This window comes from Vanacampus margaritifer, chromosome 7, assembly GCF_051991255.1.
Source record: "Vanacampus margaritifer isolate UIUO_Vmar chromosome 7, RoL_Vmar_1.0, whole genome shotgun sequence".
NCBI classification, from domain to species: Eukaryota; Metazoa; Chordata; class Actinopteri; order Syngnathiformes; family Syngnathidae; genus Vanacampus; species Vanacampus margaritifer.
In genome coordinates, this window is record NC_135438.1 from 9,882,891 (window position 1) to 9,903,776 (window position 20,886).

At 39.6% G+C, this 20,886-nt stretch overlaps 1 protein-coding gene and 1 long non-coding RNA gene across 14 annotated transcripts in view; one reads left to right on the top strand and one right to left on the bottom strand.

Annotated features, from left to right (window-relative positions):
• The window catches only part of LOC144055714 (uncharacterized), a 34,461-nt gene extending 18,730 nt beyond the window's left edge, over positions 1-15,731 (bottom strand). The window contains exon 1 of the long non-coding RNA XR_013294920.1: positions 15,582-15,731. This is a non-coding gene — a long non-coding RNA (uncharacterized LOC144055714). The remainder of the gene's footprint in view (positions 1-15,581) is intronic.
• The window catches only part of nfixa (nuclear factor I/Xa), a 142,062-nt gene continuing 136,227 nt past the window's right edge, over positions 15,052-20,886 (top strand). For 2 of the 13 annotated variants that reach the window (XM_077571955.1, XM_077571959.1), the window contains exon 1: positions 15,052-15,979. In XM_077571955.1, coding sequence (XP_077428081.1) covers positions 15,977-15,979 — 3 coding nt within the window. In that variant the 5' untranslated portion in view covers positions 15,052-15,976. The remainder of the gene's footprint in view (positions 15,980-20,886) is intronic. The other 11 variants (XM_077571957.1, XM_077571952.1, XM_077571953.1 and 8 more) reach the window with 9 other exon arrangements.

Here is a 20,886-nt window from a genome sequence, read left to right on the forward strand (position 1 = left end):
TGGGTGCAGAAATCACATCCAGGAATTTTTAATGTATCATTTATCAGTGCAGAAACTCCACCTGCCGGACACAGGTGTTTGGCCTTGGCAGAGGTCGACGCTCTGCTGAGTGCTCTTGTTTATTTGGTTAGTTTGATTGAATGATCACGGATAAATTATTCAACCTATTTCCAGTGAAATGGGAAAATGTGGATATCTGGACAGAAGCAGCCATTTCTCAAAATGAAATAATCTGTGGATAAATCTACATAAAAAAGTTTATTCATTCTGTGTGGCTTGGTACCAAATGCTCCATGGCCTGGTGACTTGGTTGGAACCCCTGCCCGACATCACACAGGTGTTTGGCCTTGGGGGAGGTCTGCGCTCTGTTGATTGCTATTGTTTGTGCACAGGATTATATCAATACTCGCTGCTAACTGAAGAAAACTAACTTTTGAGTATGCAGCTGGATTAATGTGCAGTGCCTGAACAGTCACTAGAGTTCACACCTCCAGCAACCTCCATCAAGCGCTAATAGGGAAGTTTTTGTTTAGTTTTTTTGGGGGTGGGGAAGAGGGGGTGATTCTGCAAGCAAACAACATGACATAGAAGTTTGATTTATAAGTCATCCAATTGTTTTAACAATTTGGCAGAGGTCTGTGGTCTTGTGTATCTATACAGTGGAGGAAATAAGTATTTGATCCCCTGCTGATTTTGAAAGATTTAATTCTAATAAGTGAACAATCTCAGATTTTTTTATGGCAGCTTAATTTTAACAGTGATAGAATATCAGGAAGATTTTTGAAAAAAAAAGTACATGAAATTAAAAATGAAAAATAATTTGCATTTCACTGAGGGAAATAAGTATTTACCCCCCTATCAACTATGAGCAATGTTGACTCCCACAGACAATTGACGTACCCCGAATCTCAATCAAGTCATTGACTGCGCGAGAAACACCTCTTCCCAAGTTTTCACAGTCCCTTGCCCACAGACCGAGTGACACTCCAACATCTCCAACATGGGCAATGCCAAAGAGCTGTCGAAAGATGTCAAGGATAAAACTGTTGACCTTCCCAAGGTTAGAATGAGCTACAAAACCATAAATAAGAAGCTGAATAACTGTTGTCAACTGTTGGTGCAATTATTTAATTCAATCAATCTTGGCTGAGGGATCCATGCAAGAGATCACCTCGTGGGGTCTCAATGATCATGAAAAAAATTAGAGGTCAGTTAGAGCTACACGGGAGGAGCTGCTTAATGATTTGAAGGCAGCTGGGACCACAAAAACCAACACAATGAGCCGCAATAGTTTAAAATCCTGCAGAATGTGCAGGGTCCTCTACTCGAGAAGACTCATGTCCAGGCCCGCCTCAACGTTGCCAATTGAGTGCGAATGGGAGAAGATGCTGTGGTCAGATGAGACCAAAATCAAGCTCTTCGGCCTCAACTCAACTCATTATGTTTGGAGGAAAAGAAATGTTGAACATAACCTCAAGAGCATCATCCCCACCGTCAAGCAGGGCAATGGAAGCATTATGCTTCGTGGTGTTCCTCCACAATGGTAACAAGTCGACTTCATCGCATTAACGGGATGTTGAGCGGGGGTCATGTTTTGCAAAATCATGGGTGACAACCCCTTGCCTCCGCCAAGACCCTGAAAATGGCTCGTGGATGGGATCTTCCAGCATGACAACAATCCAAAATATATAAGCCGGCAAGAAAAATAAGGAATGGCTCCATAAGAGTCCCATCAAGGTCATGGCATGGCCTAGCCAGCCTCATGACCTTAATTCTATAGAAAATCTACGGAAAGAGGTGGAGCTTCAAGTTTCCAAACACCAGTCTCAAAACAGCTAGGTTTCGGAGATAATATGCAGAAAAGTGTGGATGATGTGTCTGCCAAGCTAGTAAGCAACTACAAGAAACATTTGACTGCTGTGCTTGCCAACAGGGGGGTTTGCCATTAAGTATTAAATCATGTTTTAGGGCTCAAATACTTATTTCCCGCAATGAAATGCAAAATATTTTTTATTTTATATTCCATGTAATTGTTTCGATTTTTTTTTCCTTATAATTTTTCTCTCACTGTTAAAATAAAGCTGTCATAAACGTCTGAGACGCTTCATTTATTTCTAATTCTTATTTCCTCCCACTGTATGTTAGTGTGCCGGATTTCAAAAAGTTTTGATACTTTCCACTAAACTTTTTACAGGGGTTGAGCACAGGATAAAGATGAGTTTGACTTAATTGAATTCAATTTTGGTGCAGATCCAGGTAAACTCACAGATCTGGTATTTTTGTGTGCGCTAACAATGGTGTCTTGGCGGCAATCTCTGTTCAAGTGCTTGTTAGAGAGTGATAAAACCTTTTTGTTTGTTTATTTTTGTTTTTGTGCTGGATTACACAAAAAGCACTTGCACTTAACATTGTAGAGTGGGTGAGGCATGGGCCAAGAAAAATATTTTGGTGCTTGGTACTTTTAGTAGACAAATTGGCCTTGGTGGAGGTCTGTGCTCAAGAACTCATTAGTGAGTTTTGTTTTGTTAATCCTTTAAACAAACAAACAAACGAAAAATAGTTCGATAGATGAATAACTGCTAATTAAAAAACAAAAACAAAAAGTCCTTGTTTCGAAATAATAGTTTGACCGAGATGTCCATTTTGTGTACTTTGGTCACTGTATGTAATCAGTCACAATGTCACCAGCTGTGTATGTGTGTGTGTGTGTGTGTGTGTGTGTGTGTGCGTGTGTGTGTTTAAATGGCTGGATATTCATGCCCCCTCATGCCCTCAGGGTTGTGGCATGCAGCTAAAGGGCTTGTGCACGTCCACTGGGGTGTATGTGCGTGTGTGTCATGTCTCTTAGGTCTCCTTCCTTGTAGTCGTAGTCCAAATTTACCCTCCGAGGCAGCACACTGGCATCGCTGCTGTTGAATCTGTGACAACCTTTGTTCTATCCCTCATAGTTCTGATCCAGAATTGTGATAATGTCATGACATGAATAGTAAATCGAAACTTTCCTCTCAATCCGTCATGTGTTTCTTCACCCTCTGTTTCACACTTTCAGACGGGACACGTTACATGGTACGACAACACGAGGCATGACACATTAAGCGTGTGTGTTTGTGCATGTGTGTCTGCATACAAACGCCTGTGTTAATCCAAGTCTCTCTGAGCATCTGGAGCCTCGACACAGTTTAAAGGGCTGGCTTGGTCTGCTCCGAGCTGGACTGGCGTTCGCAAACACACACACACACATACACACACTCAGTCACAGCTATCTGGGACACCAGAAGGCCTCGGCAAAGCCAAGGCAGAGGCTGCCCACCTTGGCACCACGAGGTGGGGCTGTGCTGGCGCTTTGAGGGGGACAGAAATGGCAAGGGATGGAGAGGAGGAGATGGATGGGAGTGGGGGGCTGGGGCACCTGGCGCGGGATAATAACCCTGGGAAAATGCCCGAAAATGCGGAGGGTGGAGGAGTGTGTGAATGAATTAAGGTGTGTGAGCAAGTGTTTGGGTGTGAAAGGCGCCGACCGATTGGGGCGCTCTATCCTTATGTTGTTGTTATGGCGTCACAGCTTGGTGGGGTGGGTGCTTTTTACTCATGGGTGAACACTGAAGAAATTCCCTCTTAGCCTTGATGGCAGGGTTGCTCAAATTGAAAAAGACCACTTAACCAGTCAAAAACCAAAACAAAACTTTGCGGACCTACTCGCCAAATATAGAAAAACAATGGGCCTTGTAGTAAACAATGGGTCTTAGGAACTTTCAAGCCCAACTGTTGACAGTTGCCTATCATTACCCATTTTATTGTGTGTTTTTTGGTATTAATAAATGATGATTTGCCATAAGAAAATCTTAATAATGACAATAATAAATTGCGTTAATAATTATAATAAATAAACATATTTTACTATTTTATTAAGTATTCATCCACATCATCAGAAATTGGGGCCAATCGCCTAATTTGCAGCTAATCGGTATGAGCTAAAAAAGAAAAAGACGGGATTTATTTTTAGGGATGGGCTAGTACTGATACCAGGTATCGGTACTCGCGACGGCAGCCAATACTTGTTTCGATTAAGAAAAGTTGAACAACACACATTTTGAATGGGAGTTTTTCTGGCCACTGAATTATTTGTTTAATTTTATTTATTTATTTGTTTGTTCGTTTATTTTCTTATTTTAATTCATTTTATCATGTTGTATGTAAAATGTGCACTTTGTGAACAAATGGAAAAAAGAGAACATTTGAATTAGTTTCATGCCAATTGAAGGTAAAATGCTGTAGTGGTTTAGGCCGATCGTTAAAATGATCTGTCATTGGTTTCATAGAACTTTTGTGTCTTAAAATAACTAGTATTGGTACTCGTATTGGTGACTACTCAAGAGTTGAGTATTCATTCTGGTATCGGTCTGAAAAAAAAAGATTTAAAATATCCCATTTTTCTTATTTTCTTCAACAAGTGACAAAATAAGTTAGGCTTTAACATACTGTATAACGTAAGTAAACAAATGCTATGAGGAATTACACAAACTTTAAACTTTGTTTTGCGCTTAAATAATAGTCCAACACAAATCTTATTGCTTTAAACTGTACTATATTTAAAAGTTTGCAGTAGTGTCTCAAAATGAAACCCGTCAGTTGCTTGCAGACCATAGGTCCAACTATTTCGGACTGTTTAGGAACCTCTCAAGCCCACGTATGTGGACAATTCAGAGGTCAAATGAGGTAGAAGGTAGCACTACCCCCCAAAAACAAGCGCCCCCAACACACACATGCACCCACATGATGTCGTCTTCTCTGCTTAGCACCGCAGATGCCCAAGTTGCCCTGCAACAGCTGTCTCACCATGTGCCCGACCAAGTGTTGCCACCCAATGGAGGGGAGAGGAAGTGAGGAGCAGCAGGAGGAGAAGGCGGGTGCAGGAAGGGAGGGGACAAAGTCATGAATATTCATTTGGGCCATTTTGTTTCAGTCTTTCTTTCCCCCTTCCCATTATGAATAATAGCAAATTTTATCATCGGGCAAGAATTTGGAGGTTGTGAACAAAGTGTTAATCTCAGTGTTTGTCTCATTGTTTATCTGTGGTTTGTTGCTGGATTTGGTGGAGGTGATATAGCCAGCACCCATGCAATATACCACCATCCTCCACCCCCTCCTCCTGCTCCCCATTTCCTGGTCACAGGATGCCCCCCTGGAAGCAAAGCGAAGAGGGAGGGATCCTAAAGTGATGGGCCACCCTCCCATTGGCGTCCAATACTCTGGCCGACCAATGAGACCGTGAGGGAAGCATGGTAACGGGGCACGCAGAGTGGGGTATTTTCAAATGCAGACACCGGTCCAAAAAGTCAGATGCCGAATCCACACACCATTCCAGCGATGGAACAAAATGGAGGCCAGGCATGGTGCGCCGCCATTTTGGGAGCAGTGTTTGGCGTATGCGAGCTGTGTTTCCTAATAACGATGAGAAAAACAGTTTGAAATGCTGAGGTGAAGACACAAACTGGCCTCAAGCATAGCCAACACCGACCAAATAAGGAATGATAATGTATTATAAACAGTGGGCCACAGTTACTAAGATGCTCTAAAAATTGCAAGCCAATTAACATACACCAACCGGCCTGAGCTGCATCACAATTCTGCCTTAACTCTTTGACTGCCAAAAAACGTTAAATAACGTTTAGTAAAATCCTATGGAGGAGTGCCAAAGACGTTAAAAGACGTTTGTTTCAAAACAGAGGTGAAACTAACTATTTTCTATTGTTGATTACTGAAAAACGGAATAAGGTAGAAACAAACTTTTTTTTCTGATGAAAGATGAGAGCCCAATCTTTCATTTGGTAGTATGTGTGTTTCCATAGTCCAAACACATAATTTTCTATGGACCTCGAAAGATCAGTCAAAATGATTAAAATCGGCTGGCACCCACGACATCCCTTTTCTGAAAACGTCTGGCAGTCAAAGAGTTAAGAAAGATTATAAAGCTCAGAGGTATTCACTTAGAAACATGTTTATTATTGCAGTGGTGGCTTGCCGTTCAGCTACATGAAAGTCAAACTATCATACACGGTGCAATGCAGTACACCTCTGCAATCACTTAGACTGAACCTTTGAAAAGGATTCCTTTACTGTAAGTTATAGTAAAGGAATCCTTTTCAAAGGTACATACATTGATTTAAAAAAATAAATAAATTTGAATTTCTTTATGCTTTGTTTGTGTGTTCCTTCATGAAAGTCTCCAGTCCCCAGCCGGACTGTGTGCATCTGCAATAAATGTCCGTGCGGTACACACACGGTAGTGGCCAAATATGGTTGTGGACATCGCAAATATTATTGATGATTATTTACAGTTTCAACCAATTTTAATGTCGGGCAATTTTTTGTTGTTGTTGATTTAGTTGAGCTAGCTGACCCCCCCCCCCCCCCCCCCCCACACACACATTGTGAGTGTCATTTAAAAGTAGCTCATCAGTGATGGGACATTGTGATTTCCTAGGAATGTTGTACAAGTGAGCATTTGTAAATGTGAACACTGGAAGAGATTTTTAGAACTAAAATGTACACCAGCACTTTAAGTCCTCATATAAATATCTACTGTCATTAATTATTAGCAATGTAAAAATATTATTAAGGGCAATTTGAGCTGATTTGTTAATTCAGAAGTGTGTATCCGACTGGCATGCCTTTGCTTTAATTAGTGCCACAGAAGCAGCTCTCAGCTTCAAAAAAGCTGGTGCCCCCACAATAACCATTATGCAATATACAAAATGGAGCATTAATATCAAAGATAGCTTATTTATCTACTACAATCACGGTTGTAAACTTACTAAATACTTACTAATACATCATTCTTCAACTAGTACCTTATAAGGGGTTAATAGAGTGCTTACTTTTGTCTTTAAATTGAATGTCGATGTATTGGGAAAAAGTACAACAAGGAGGTGTGCAAAACTCAAGGACAGATGGATGTAAGTGTCATGCACGGTGCCAGAAAAACGATGGCGCTCTCTTCCTCCTCTCTGCTGTCATACGCCATGCTGAATAAACTAGGATGAAGATCTCAAGTCAGATCTCAATAAAAGAAAATAAACTTTAGGGGGGGGGGTGAAGTGGCGAGAGGAGCGAGTTGTGTTTGCTCGTTTAATTTTGAAAGGATGAAAGCAGACAAGCATAAAGAGGGGCAGACGCGGGGAGATCACAGCGTCGTGTCGCGTATTGGCGAGTAGCGCGCCACACAGTCTGCCTCCTAAAGCAATAAATCTGAAACAGCATAATAGATAAACGCAACTCAGAACACAAAATACCCTGCGAGGAAAAACTAATAAAAAACAGAGTGATTAAGTGGAATCAGAGCTCTTAGGCGCTATCTGGAGATGAGGAGGGAGTTTTGGGGGGGGGTTCGCCACACAAAGACCAAAACGGGCCAACACAACAGATGAGAGAGCATAGGGACGGGGGGCCCGGGAGAAGCAGAGAGGCGAACGACAGACAGACAGACAGACAGACAGACAGACTGACAGAGGAAAGGAGCGATGGAGCAGAGAGACAAAGTGAGGGATGGATGGGGCAGCGGATCAGAGAGAGCCTCTAGTGTGTCTTGCTCTCCCTTTAAACCTGAGCCAGGAAAACAGATTAGGACTCGTCTTTTCTCCTGGGGCAACACACACACACATCCAGCCATTCTCCTCCACAACCATTAAAATAACTCCTCCCAACTTTACACTGACCCGCTCCGCCCAAAGTGGTACTGATGCTGCCTCCAGCCAGCATTTAAGTGTCCCACGCAGCGTCGGGTGACGTTTGCTCACCGTTTACGACACAAAGATGCACAAACACAGTTTGAACAGGCAAGAGTGGGACAGTGTGTCCTTGATAGATAGATGTTTAACTCCATTGGGCATGCGACCATATTTGGCAGCTGATGACGGAGGTGCTCAAAATGGAGCCTGCGTACGTCACCACAAGGCAGTAGAACGCTTACATTTTTTCCCAGGCATCATTGCTCATTTCTGTTTTTACTTTCTCACTTAAAAAAAAAATCGGTATTGGTCATTTATTTATTTATTATAATAGTCATTATTTTCTTGTTGCAGTTTTGGGTCAATTTTGTGTACCTGCTTAAGTTACCAAATATAGATTGTATAGTGCAATTAAACTTTAGTAGCCTACTACATCTATAAAAGTATATTTGACCTTTCAAAATGAAAAAAAATAAAAATAAACTTTTAAGATTTAAAAAATCTGTATATATTTTCATCAGTTTGGTTAAATTCACAGTTACACAGCAATTGAATATAGTACCTTCCAATAATTCATACTTGCTAATTCCTGTAAAAATAAAATCGACACTTTTATTCCCAAAATTGTAAAATATTGTCAGTATGTATCATCATGACATTATTTTTCATACTTTCTAATTTACTTAAATGCAAACACAAACATTATTTTGATCAATTTTGAGCACCAACCGAGCAAACATGGTCCCATGACCAAAAATGCGGGGAAAAAAAGCACTAGTAGTCCCACCAGAATGAGCTCTTCATAACTCTCTCTATAACACGTTAAAATAGGTAGAAATAACTCGTATTTGCGTAGTGCCTTTAACGGATTAATGACAATGTTATTCATTTGTTTGTGCATCTCAAGTAACAAATTAAACCATAGCAAAGAGTTTGTGTGCGTGTACTAATATTGCACGTATGCTCATAAATTTTTACAAATTAATTCTTCAACTTGGAAACCTTTTGACCTTTGTCACAGCCAAATGTTGAGTTTGATAACACGTTCCATCAAAAGGTGAACCGGTTGTACCAGGCATCATTTCATAAGCGCAATAAGACAACAATAAAATGCCTCATTAAAGATGAAAATACCCGCTTAGCCATAGAGAAAAGTGCTTCCTGGTGTTATGTCATTTAATTATAAATGATTACTGGGTGATATTTTTAGCAAAAGTATTTAGGACATACTAAACTTCTTCATATCTGTTTGCCAATATCTTTTGTAACGTTAAATTATTTTTGGCCTGTTGCATAAAACACGTTCATGAACATGTCCAGTACGAGGCCAAAAGCTTTTGTTGCTTTAATTTATGTTTTCACAGCAATCATTTTGTCGTAGCATTAGCAAGAAAATGCGAAAACAATTTACACAAAATTTGTACAGGGGTGTCATACAGGTCTAGGAATAATCCATTACATTTTGATGACAAAGGTGCAGATCAAGGGCTTTATTTTCTCTATTTGTGTCACTATCACTATTAGACCACAGTGCTGAAAAATTATGTTTTTTCTAAATACAGCACTTTACCTAACGTAGTTGTGTTGCAAACCATTGCATTAATTGCTTATTTAAGCATGCGCATGCAACAATTTATCCTGATGTTATGTTATAGAGCATTAATGTGAAAGATGAATGAATGAATTTTCATTTGAGGCTCTTGACATCCAAATCAGGCGAATGTTGCTGGAATTACAATTTGATATGTACCTCCCACTTTTTAAGGGATTAAAAGTAATTAAGAATCATAAATCACACAGCTTTTGTCTATTTTCTTAACCGCTTATTCCTCACAAGGATCGCGGGGGTGCTGTAGCCTATCCCAGCTGGCTTTCGGCAGTAGGCGGGGTACACCCTGAACTGGTTACCAGCCAGTCCAGGAAATCACATCGCTTTCACTTTTTAATACTTGGCTACAATTTTTTGTAAATCCTTTGGAGTCAATTAGAATGTGAAGTCTGGAACAAATCAACGACATCACCAGATGCTTGATTTCATCCCTGATGATGTTCTGCTCGGTCTCTGCAGCAACTGTCTTGAGTTCCTGTTTGTCCTTGGGCCATTTTTTTCTGCAGTTCAGCTTCACTCTGATTCGGGTCAGGTGATTGACTTGGCCATTGCATAACATTCCTCTTCTTTGCCTTAAAAAACTCAGGTTGCTACACTATGCTTTGGGTCATTGTCCATCTGCACTGTGATGCGCTGTCCAATGAGTTCTAATGAAGGCTTCGTCCTGCTGTTTTTGTCAGCAGTCACATCATTAATAAACGCAGTACAAGGAAATCAGCTCCATTATAGCCACCCCATGGTACAACCATCAATAGCTTTCATTAGGTGGTACACTATCTGCTTTTGCTGCTTACACAGAACCCAACAATTGCAGGATATTGCTAAAAATGTGCGGTAACTTTCAAAAAGCAATACATTCAGGCAGTAATGGCCCAAGTATGCACATTTCAGTATTCACAAGTTCACTTGACGATAAAACACTATTTCAGATGCTTCCTCTTCCCTAGCTATTTGATGAAAAATTCACCTAATCTTGTTTTTGTGTTTTTCTGGAAAGTCCTAGGTTATCAAAAGATGACACCAAAGCCCTGTCTAAGTAGGAAAGTAGTGCAGTAAGTACTGGTCTCGACACGTGTGTGGAAGGGATCTCCACAGAGACGAGCTGTGGAATTTGGAGTCTTTTTTTTTTTGTGGGGGTGATATAATATTTGAGTGTGTCTGTTCTCTAGAAATTACGGTACATGAAAATGTACCTAAAGCTATTGCAAAATGTGCCTAACTATCCTTTGGTTCAAAAAATATGAATCAAAACCGATATTCCAAGTTTATTTTAGAAACATCATGATTCGCGACGTCCTCAGTGTGTGTGTGAACAACCTCCTGCAGGAAACTACTGCTGGCTTCCGAGTGTTAACCTCTCCAAGAGTGTGGAGTGGGAATGTGATGGGCTGGCAGCAGTGTGGGTGAAAAAAAAAGAGGGCGCCCTCCATCCCATTCCCCTGTGCCAGGGTTGAGCATTCCTCACCCCTCCAAAGGCCGCTTAGCAGCCACCACCCCCCCCCCCCTCTCTCTCTCTCCCCTTTAATAATTTCCCTTCCTCCGCACTTGCTTATATTCCCAATCATTTCCTCACTTTCCTTCCTTCCTTCAACGATTCTCTGCGTCTTTGTGGCTGCTCTATTAGCATGTGTCCGGGTGAGCGTGCAGAGGTCCAACCAGGCCAACATTTGTACATTTGTGATGCTAGACAACACTTGTGCACTGTGCCCAACTGCCAGCCTTGCCTGCCTGCTAAAACAAAAAGGGCCTTGTTTGTTTCCTACTCTCGTTCCCCTTGCTGCACTCCTCAAATGGAGGCACAAACATCTAACGGCCATTTTTTTTTTCTTTTTTTAAACGGGCAGTTAAGATTGTGTGGTGGATAAAACAGACACGGTTGTGAGAGGCCAGTTTTCTTTTCCTTTTCCTTCCCTGCCTAACTTGAATGGAACTGACCAACCACAATATTAGGTACGGCACCCGTCATATAAAATTCAATATTGAAATTCTTCCTCAACAAAGATTTATGTATGTGATATTTTTCCTCTTCATGTCTCTTCCCTGTGAGCTTTTTTTAAGCTAAGCTTGAAGGCCATTTTGAATGTGTGTTACTTTTTTTTTTGAAAATAAATACATTTTGAACATGCAGACAAAATTTTGGAACACATGGAAAGTTAAAATAAGCTATATTTTAAATATCCCTCACTGAAAACACAATGTAAAGGGGTAAGAAGAAGTTTAAACCCCCCTTACTATTATACATAAAAAAGATTTTCCATCAAGAAGTGCAATCTAAAATAGAAATATTTAACTTGATGCCATAATTTATGCATCATTTCAACATATATACCCCAAAATATCCATGCACATATACCATCTTTTAAACTAGTATAGTATATAGTATACTAGTATAGATACGGCCTCACATAAACAATTGTTTTTCTCTTTAAATACACAATACAGTGCTTGCTGTCCATGTAATATCTCGGCATTTGCAGCACATTTTATACATTATGACGGTGCATCCTCAAAAATTACTTTAATTATTCACTTGTGCTCATCCACAGCTTCACATTGCTAATTGAATATCAAAATATATTTTCTGGCTGTTCATATATTGAATGTTTTCAAGTGTTTTGAGCCCGCGTGATTGATTTGTAATAGTTGGTTGTTTTTGTACATTAGATATGCTGTTTGATATGATCCATATCTGCAAATTGAATTTAAAAAAAAAAGTAGTTTAGTGTTTTCAGATATCTGAATAACCCTTATTGCTCTTTTTTTTTGTAGGGTGATGTGTTCTTGTTGTTTCCCTGCAGAGCTCAGTACATTTTAAATATGGCGGAACAGCAGAGTGGTTCATGTTCTATTCTCATACATGGTTGTCAAACTTTTTACATCATTCCCCCCAAAAATACTTAGCTCTCCAAATGCTACTGGAATGACCAGCATTACAAAAAAGCAGTTATCAAAAATGAGGCAACATTTTAATTCTCAAGAAGTATAATATGTACTGTATTAGAATAAACCACTATACATAACTTGATACAGAGTGCATTGATGTTGAATCAAAATTTGGAAAATAAATACCTGTGCTGAGTCTTTGATTAAAATGTATTGCACATTAAAAAAATACTAAATTGTTTAAATGTTTCACTACTTTAGATTTAACCTAATCATTTATGTTACCTGTAATGCTTGCCACTCTTTCAATTTTAACCCAGCCCCCCCCCCCCCCCTGTATCCTATTGTGTAACTTCCAAATACCACGAATGGGGTTTTGTTCACATTTAACAATGATTTCTGGTAGTCACCAGATTTTAAGCGTGCACCTGTCGATATTGCGGTACTGTATAGTTTTCTTGACTCGTTACCTGAACACAATAGGCTACATTCAACATTTGCATATGTGCATGTGGACAGAGTGTAAATAAAACTGAAGCTATCGAAGCTCTGGTGGTGTGCAGTGATGAAGTGCTGCATGGTTGTGAGGGCTACGTTGGCCTTTACTAAGCTTCAACTTCAGCCTGATTGGGCCTCCGCGTGCACGTCAGCCATTCCTGTTCATTTCGAAAACTTATGAAAACTCCCCTCCTTTTTTTCCTTTTTCTTTCCTTTTCTTTCTTTTTTTTTGCAAAAGAGGCAAGTCTTTCCCATCGCTCTTAGTCGCTTGTCTTTAAAGCATTGTTTCCTGCACAAAGCCCAGCGACAGCAAGTATGAAATAAACAAAAAGAAACGAGGTCAAGCACAATAAACATATGGCGAGGCACCATACATTATTATTTAAGCTGCATTAATTGTAAGTGTGTTTGCCCTCAATTTTGCATGATTGATTAAAGTCTTATGTTTTAAACAACAAAATTATTTTTTTTGGACGGAATGTGATTTGTTTCCCTTGCCTTTAAATTTCAATTCAATTAAATATCCTGTAACAATTTGTTTTTTGCAGCAAATTGATTTTAATGTGTGCATTTATTGATTGCATATAATGTCAGTGATGGTCAGTGATTTTGATAGTCTATTAAGTAAATATTGATCTGTGGAATTATTCTTTGCAGTAAACACTAACACAATTAACTGTAATTGATTTAAAAATAGATTAATTGGTTAATTGTATTTTTTGTTTTGTTTTTGTTTTTAAATAAAGTAGTAGAAGTAGCCATTTTCCTTGAGCTCGTCGGGCCTTCAGTGACACAGACCCTCACAGAACCTACAGCTACAAGATCATTAAAAAGTCACAATTTTTGTTTTCTAAACTGAATTGGTCATCTCATTATATTTAGTTAATAGTGACATGTATCTTTATTTTTAATGAACGTTGAGAGACGCACTTTGGTTCCTCCCACCTCCTCTCCAATAAACTGGAAATTCTCCACACAGGCCAATGTTCTTTGCGACAGCTCTCAGCGTCTGCAACATCAAACCAGTGGTATAATAATAATAATAATAATAATAATAATAATAATAATAATAATAATAATGCACTGCTTTCAATGGGCAAGTTTTTTTTCTCACCGATATTTATTTTGGGAGAAAAGCCTTAATAAAATTACATTTATAAAATGTATTAAAAATTCAACGTCTAAGTCCAATAAATAAAATAGAGTATTGATTTAAACGAATGAAGCCAACTGAAGATGTATAAAAATATCAGTTCTCAGCAATGTTAATCTTTAAAATATCTTGAATAAAAAATACAACAGCCCAAATCGATTTTAGGAGGTGGGTGTGGGGTGTCATATTTTTTATTGGATCGTGTTGATAAATTACATATATTAAAATAAAGAAATATGAAGTGTGTCAAATATTTTTTTTAAATAAACAATATAATCATGTGTGTGTGTGTGTGATTTGGGCCTCCTTACAAGTCATACTGCTGTACTTTTTCATACTGCAATTTGAATAATCCCAATGAGGCCATATAGCCCCCCACCCCCTAAAAATAAAATTAAAATAATAATAATAATAATCACAAATTCGATTGGATGATGAATAATTGAGATGACCAAATGTGAGAGGAGGTCATCGGTAAATTATTGATGCGCCGTCATATTGCAGGAATGTCTGCTTGAAAAAAGGCGGATAACTACACACACACTCATAGGAGAGAACAAATGCAACACGTTTTTGTTTTTACATTTTATATTTCAATTTTAAATAAAAATCTGCCATGATGGGGATATTTCTATAGATAATTATCCATACCCCCACCAAAAATAAACCAACAAAAAAACAAAACACACACAAAAACACGTTTGCAGTCATGCATTTATAAGAATTGCGCGACTACATACTTAAACGTTCAAAAGTTTTGGTCCACACAGACAATTATACTTTCCATGAAAACGCATAATACAGATATTGTAAATGTAAAGAAAAAATGATTTTGAAAAAAAAAAGCCAATTGAATTGAGCTCAAACTTTTTGAACAGTAACATAAACGCAATTAGGTGAACTTGCTTTATATGGTTTTCCAAAATGGAAAAATAAAAAACAATTTAATTTTTTTTCCCCTCACTAGATCTATCAGATTGAGCAGGTTATTAACGAACAAATATGTTTGACAATCCTAATTTTCGGAACGGGACAATTTTTCTTTGCGCCACATCGGAGCAGTGCAATACACACACAGACACACACACACGCACACAGCAGCAGACTCCCACGCGGGGCGGGAGGAAGCCTAATCCCCGCCGGTGCTAATGCTCCTAAAGCCACAGCTGCTCGCGGTGGCCGCTCCGCAAACTCCGCACGGCGTTTATTAATAATTCACCCCTCCTCCTTATCTTCGCGACACACTAAATAACCACTTTGTGTTTCCGTGCACGCAAAGTGTGTGTGTGTGTATGTGGTGAGCTACTTAGTGGATGCTCGTTTTGGTGTTGTTTTGAGCGCAGGCAAGAGCGGAGAGATCCAATTTTACGCACCGATTTCCTTTTTTTCTTTTTTTCTTTTTTTACGCAACGAGTTGAGATTCGGTAGCTGCTCTTTCATCTTGAAGGGGGGGGGAGGTGGTGTGGGAACACGAGTGCCCCCCCACCCCCAGTCGACGTGCAACTGCGCGTTCGGATCCACGCACACAGCGAGAGAGAGAGAGAGAGCGAGAGAGAGAGAGAGCTGTAGAGAGAAAGAGAAAGAGAGAGAGCAAGGTGCGAGTCTAAACAGATCGGGCGCACGACGCGCGAAGCGGCCAACACTTCACTTGTTATTATTATTGTTATTTTTTTTATGTAGCCACACAGAGCACAAAGGGACACCGACTTACTGTGCATCCCGTCCCACTCGTATTTTCCACTTTTTGCGTGCGAGGAGAGCGCAGAAGCGGAGCGATCCGCAGGACAAGTTTGGCCGCAGAAGGACGCGCGACGACACTTTTGGCGCGGACGTCTCGCAGCATGGCCGAGCGGCGTTGAGAAGATTCGAAAAGAAATCGGAAAAGACTTTTCTCCCTGTCGTCTTTTAGTGCTGCCCTGTCGCAGAGTGGACTGACTTTTTGAGAGTGTCTAAAGGTCTGTTTTTTTTTTCTCTCCCGTGTGTGTGGAGGCTTCCGGCAACAGCCAAGAGAGCAAGTCTTCCTCCCTCTCTCACTTTTTTTTTGGAAGCTGAACTTTTAAAGGAAAATGGGGCATTGAGAGTGTTGGCAGATCTCCCTGCGCTATAATGGTACGTGCTGTGTAACTCAATAGTTTGCCTTTGTTGGCTACATGGACACAAGTGTGAGTGTGTGTGTGAGTGAACGTTAAACTAAATGTTGCTGTTTGGCTGCATTTGAGCTTTTTGGCTAATGCTGACACATGAGTGTGTGTTTTTAGATGCAGCAGTGGGGGGGGGGAGCTATTATTTTTTATTTCACTTTTAATAAATCATACAAGTGCCACACTCATTTTGGGCAAAAGTTCCAACAATCTGACACATGTTTGTGATTAAATATAAATATTTTTTTTAGAATTGCATGGCAGGTAAACAGCAGGTTTCTCACCTCTGCTTTAAAGTTTTCAGGCAGTGATGCTTGAAAAGATGATGATCATATTGTGAAAATGCTGATTTGTTTGCATGAGAGAGACACTCAAAGATGATTAAACTGTAGAAAGATGCAGGATGAAGATCTTAGGTATCCTTTTCCTTTGCTGTTTTATTTTATTTTTAACTCTACTACTGAGCACTTCACTTGTGTACTTGATGACACTCTGCAGACTACCATGCAGGGGGCGGGGAGGTAAAACACACAGAGCGTCTTTGTAACCCCCCCCCCTGAACAAGTGTTTTAATAGCCTAAAGAGGATGTGAAAGCACCAATGTCGACCTATGGAAATTAGGAAAACCGTGTCCCGCAGAATGAGCTTTAAAAAAAAAAAAAAGTTTTAAAATTCTTTTTAATCCTTCAGAAATCCCAAATAGGTTTATTCTTGGCACAGTTTTTAACACTTTGCTAAATATTAAATAAGTGCATGCCAGAGGAACACGATTGAGAAAATGAAAAGAAAAGGTTACAGGGTACTACTTTCAGCTTTTAATAGTCACTCCATTTAGCACGTCTCTCTCTCTCTCTCTTTTTGTCTTAACTAAAGAATAAGGAAAAAATCAAAAATTTTGATATACATCATTTGTATTGGACAGTTACAATAAGATACTGCTTATATAATAATTTGTATAGGATTATAAATTTAATATATCTATTAAAATGATGGCATTGACTTCCATTGACTTTATTATTGACATTTACCATAGACCAAAACACAGAAGTAGCTGTTGAAATGATGTATGTAAAGGATTTTTAGTAAGTCCTTTTTATAGTTTTTTCCCCAAGTGGCCTCATCTGAAGTTCATTTGAGTTCAACCTGCGACCTCTTCATATCCCAACCAAGTTGCTGTGGAAATGATTCAATTTCACCACAATTTGTCAGAAATGTATTTATTTACTGAAAAGAATTTACAGTATCTTTTGTTCATCAATCTATGCCAGTTACGTTTAGTGACAGACAAATCATTTAAATGCTCTTCCACCAGATGGCAGAAGGTGAAATTAACCTGTGTATCCACCTGTTGTCATTCAGTAAGTCATGGCTAACCTACGAGTGCATCAGCTGGTCGTTATTGGCATGTTGTAACGAGCAGCCAGCTCACAGGTGCACGTACCTACGTCAACAAGTTCCATTTCCTGTTCTGGAGTCGTCAGAAAGTTTCCACCCTTCTGTTGTGGCGTCACGTCTCGCATTGGTGTAAATTTGTAAACAATATATATATATTTTTTTAGTAGGTCATAGGTCAGAGACAAGATGGCCGGCACGACAATGAGAAGATTTAGCCCCAAATAATTTGAGCAAATTTGTTACTTCAGCAGTGTGTATGAAACTAGTAGCGCTTTGCATTACGAGTACCCAAGATGTCGCCCTAAGTTTAAAAAGCGTCGATGATCCCTGCTGTATAGCAATCAAAAGCTTTCCCGAAGGCGAGATTGAATCATGGCTGGCTCCCATTTTTAATTTCAGTATCAAGTACAACACGTTTTTTGTACCCAGCTGGTGTTGCATACTAGAACATCAACACAAGCAGCTGTAGGCATCTCCAAACTTGTGATTTGTAACATCATCCCGCCAATTACCCTTCATTGAGGCTTAAGGTAAACGAGTCATTAGACACGTCGGCGTGTCATCGGCAGAGATGTCGCTCCCCCTGCTTATGTTTTGATTGTGGTGTGAGCAGTTCACAGTTGGTGGTTACCGAGAAGCAACTTCTCAGTCAAGTGGAGGCCAAGACGTTGGCAGCCTGTGAAGGGGGGCTGGGGGGGAGACACACCACCTCCATTATTGCATTGGATTAAAAGGAGTGTTCTTTCAGCTAAGATGTAACTGAGTGAAGATATTTAATACCACAAGCTGATTTGTTCAGTCATGCTATGTGCGCTGTAATGCAACTCCATGTTTCCTGGCCGCTGCCGTTAACTCGGCAAAAAAGGATAACCACAAAAAACACCCTTGGCGACACAAAGGGATGATTGTGCCAGCCCCTACCTTGTTGTTAAAAGCACTTGCAGGGCAGGCGTGACTTGGTGGTTTGGCTCACGTAATATGCCTGGATATGGTCGCTTTGACAAAGTTAGGCCAGTGAAGCATTAGGTTATCTGGTGGACAGATATGTTACAGACTTGAATACTTCATGCAAAACTAATTTAAAGTGCAATACTTTACAAAGAAAACACTTAAAACTAGCAGATTTTAGAAGCTTCTTAAGTCAGGAACCGCCTGGAGATTTGCCCATTTTCAAATCTCAAGAAATGTATAGGAAATGACACAGAAGTTAAGCATTTGAGGTCTCCCTGATTTGTTGGAATTGAGATGTTTCTGGGGTTGGTGAAGGACTCTGGTTGGTGGCCCAGTGGGTGGTGGGTGGTGTCTGGTCGGTGCTGGATTTCACTTTCCTTTCTTTTCTTTGGTCCTTCCTCGGGTCTCCTGACGGCCTCACGACTCTGGCTGGAAGTGTTTGGTTTAGGTGAACGGTATGGGATTTTTTTAATAGGTTTTAGGTGAACTAATGAATACACACTCACACTCACACACACGCACACACGCACGTACACGTACTTGCTCACCCACATGCAAAAGAAAAAAAGAAAAGAAAGAGAGAGCAATGATGATGACATGTCAAATCGGTAAAATTACCAAATGAACAATACTGAGCTCTCCAGGAAAAAGAAAAAAAGAAGAAGTTAAGCATTTGTTTAAAACGTGACCAATGACATTTGTATATATATATATATATATATATATATATATATATATAATTGCCCAATTAATTGGCTATGAGAATTATTATTATTAGCAGTAGCATTATTATTATTATTATTTTGGCATGTATTGGAATTGAAATCAGTCAAAAAAAAATCCATATGGGTCGGGCCCTATAAATGTTATAATTTACCATGACAAAGCTATATTTTTCCACAAAAGAGACACTTTGTGAATGAAAATCTTTCTTTTTTTTTGTAGTGACAATACAACTTTTTGCCATGAAAGCATATCTTGCCAGAACCGTTTTTCCAGAAAAATGATGAACGTGAAAATGATGTATTTTGGCGTGATAATATTGCTAATTAACATTACAAATGCAATATTTTCCCTCAAAAACATAAACTTGTGACATAACATAGTCATGAAAATTTTGTCACGTCAATGTTACATTTTTGGTAGCAATACATTTTCCATGAAGATGCAACATTTTGCCTCCAGAATGCATGCTTTGGCCCACGTAAAGACCTGGCCGGATAAGGTTCCTCTGGGAAGTAAGGCCAGTAGAACTCGAGTTAATCTGGTGTGCAGAGGTGGTGTGGAGTGCAAGCAGCGTGGCAGCAAAAATGTTGCAGCCTGGAACGTTCGGTGTTACAATTGGCACACCATTATCTAAAGGCAGCCGTTACGGACGAGCCTGTTGAGCAAGATCACGGTAGTTTACAGGCGGGGTGCCAGCCTGAGCTGGTGTTCAGGTGTGTCACAATGTGTGCAAACTTGTTTCACTCGCAGTTTAGTGGGAAATGTTATCTGTTTGACTTTTGGGATAAGCCTTGGTACCTGTGCTCACATCCACTAATATCATGCTAGAATGTACCTTTGTTGTGTTGCCAGTGTCCTCTTTTAACACGGCTGAAACAAAAGCGCTGACACATGTCTCATATAGTAGTAAATGGGGATGTTCGATACCACTTTTTTTTTCCAGACCTTATGCCAGTGTGAATGCTCAACTTTTGAACACTCACTGATAATGCACAATCATAACCGCAAAACCATTACCCCGTACTTTAAAACCCTAACCGTGGCTCACTCTAAGCACATGGATGCAGTTCTGTCAGTCATGCATGCTATTTACTTCCTGATAATAGAGGGTGCCAATACCTGATATCGCTAACTGGTATCAGCAGCTTTTGCGACTACTCACTACAAATAAGGGCTCGTTTTGATACCTGGTATCAGTACGATCCCATCCCAACAGGTAAACAGAGCGAGTTAGGTTATAGATTTTGTTGATATCACAAGATCATCAACAGAGAATCATGTTTTTTGCTCAGTAACCATAACAACAGTGACTTCAACACAATCCACAAATATGGCTGCCATGCAGCTCAGAAATTGGGTCTTAAAGTTATATTTGGGCAGAAACTGTATTTCGGCACAAAAACGTATTCTGTATTCTGTGTTTTACCTTAGAATCTCTATCTTTCAAGATACAAACTTGCCTCCGTATGGAAATGTTAGACAATGCAAATTAACTCAAAATGTTATACTTTCACCAAAATGAAATATTTTGTTATTAAAACGGCACTTTTAAGATCCATCCATCTTCTATACCGCTTGCCTTCATTCAGTTCGTAGATGTGCATGGAGCTTATCCCAGCTGACTTTAAAGGGAGATGCAGGGTGCACCTTAGACTGGCCAGCCAATTGCAGGACAGAAAATGTTATAGTTTATATATTGCTACATGAATGCAATATTGTGCCTAAAAATATTATATTTACCAATAAAAATATTGAATTTAGCAATAAAAATATTCTATTTAGCAATAAAAATATTCTATTTAG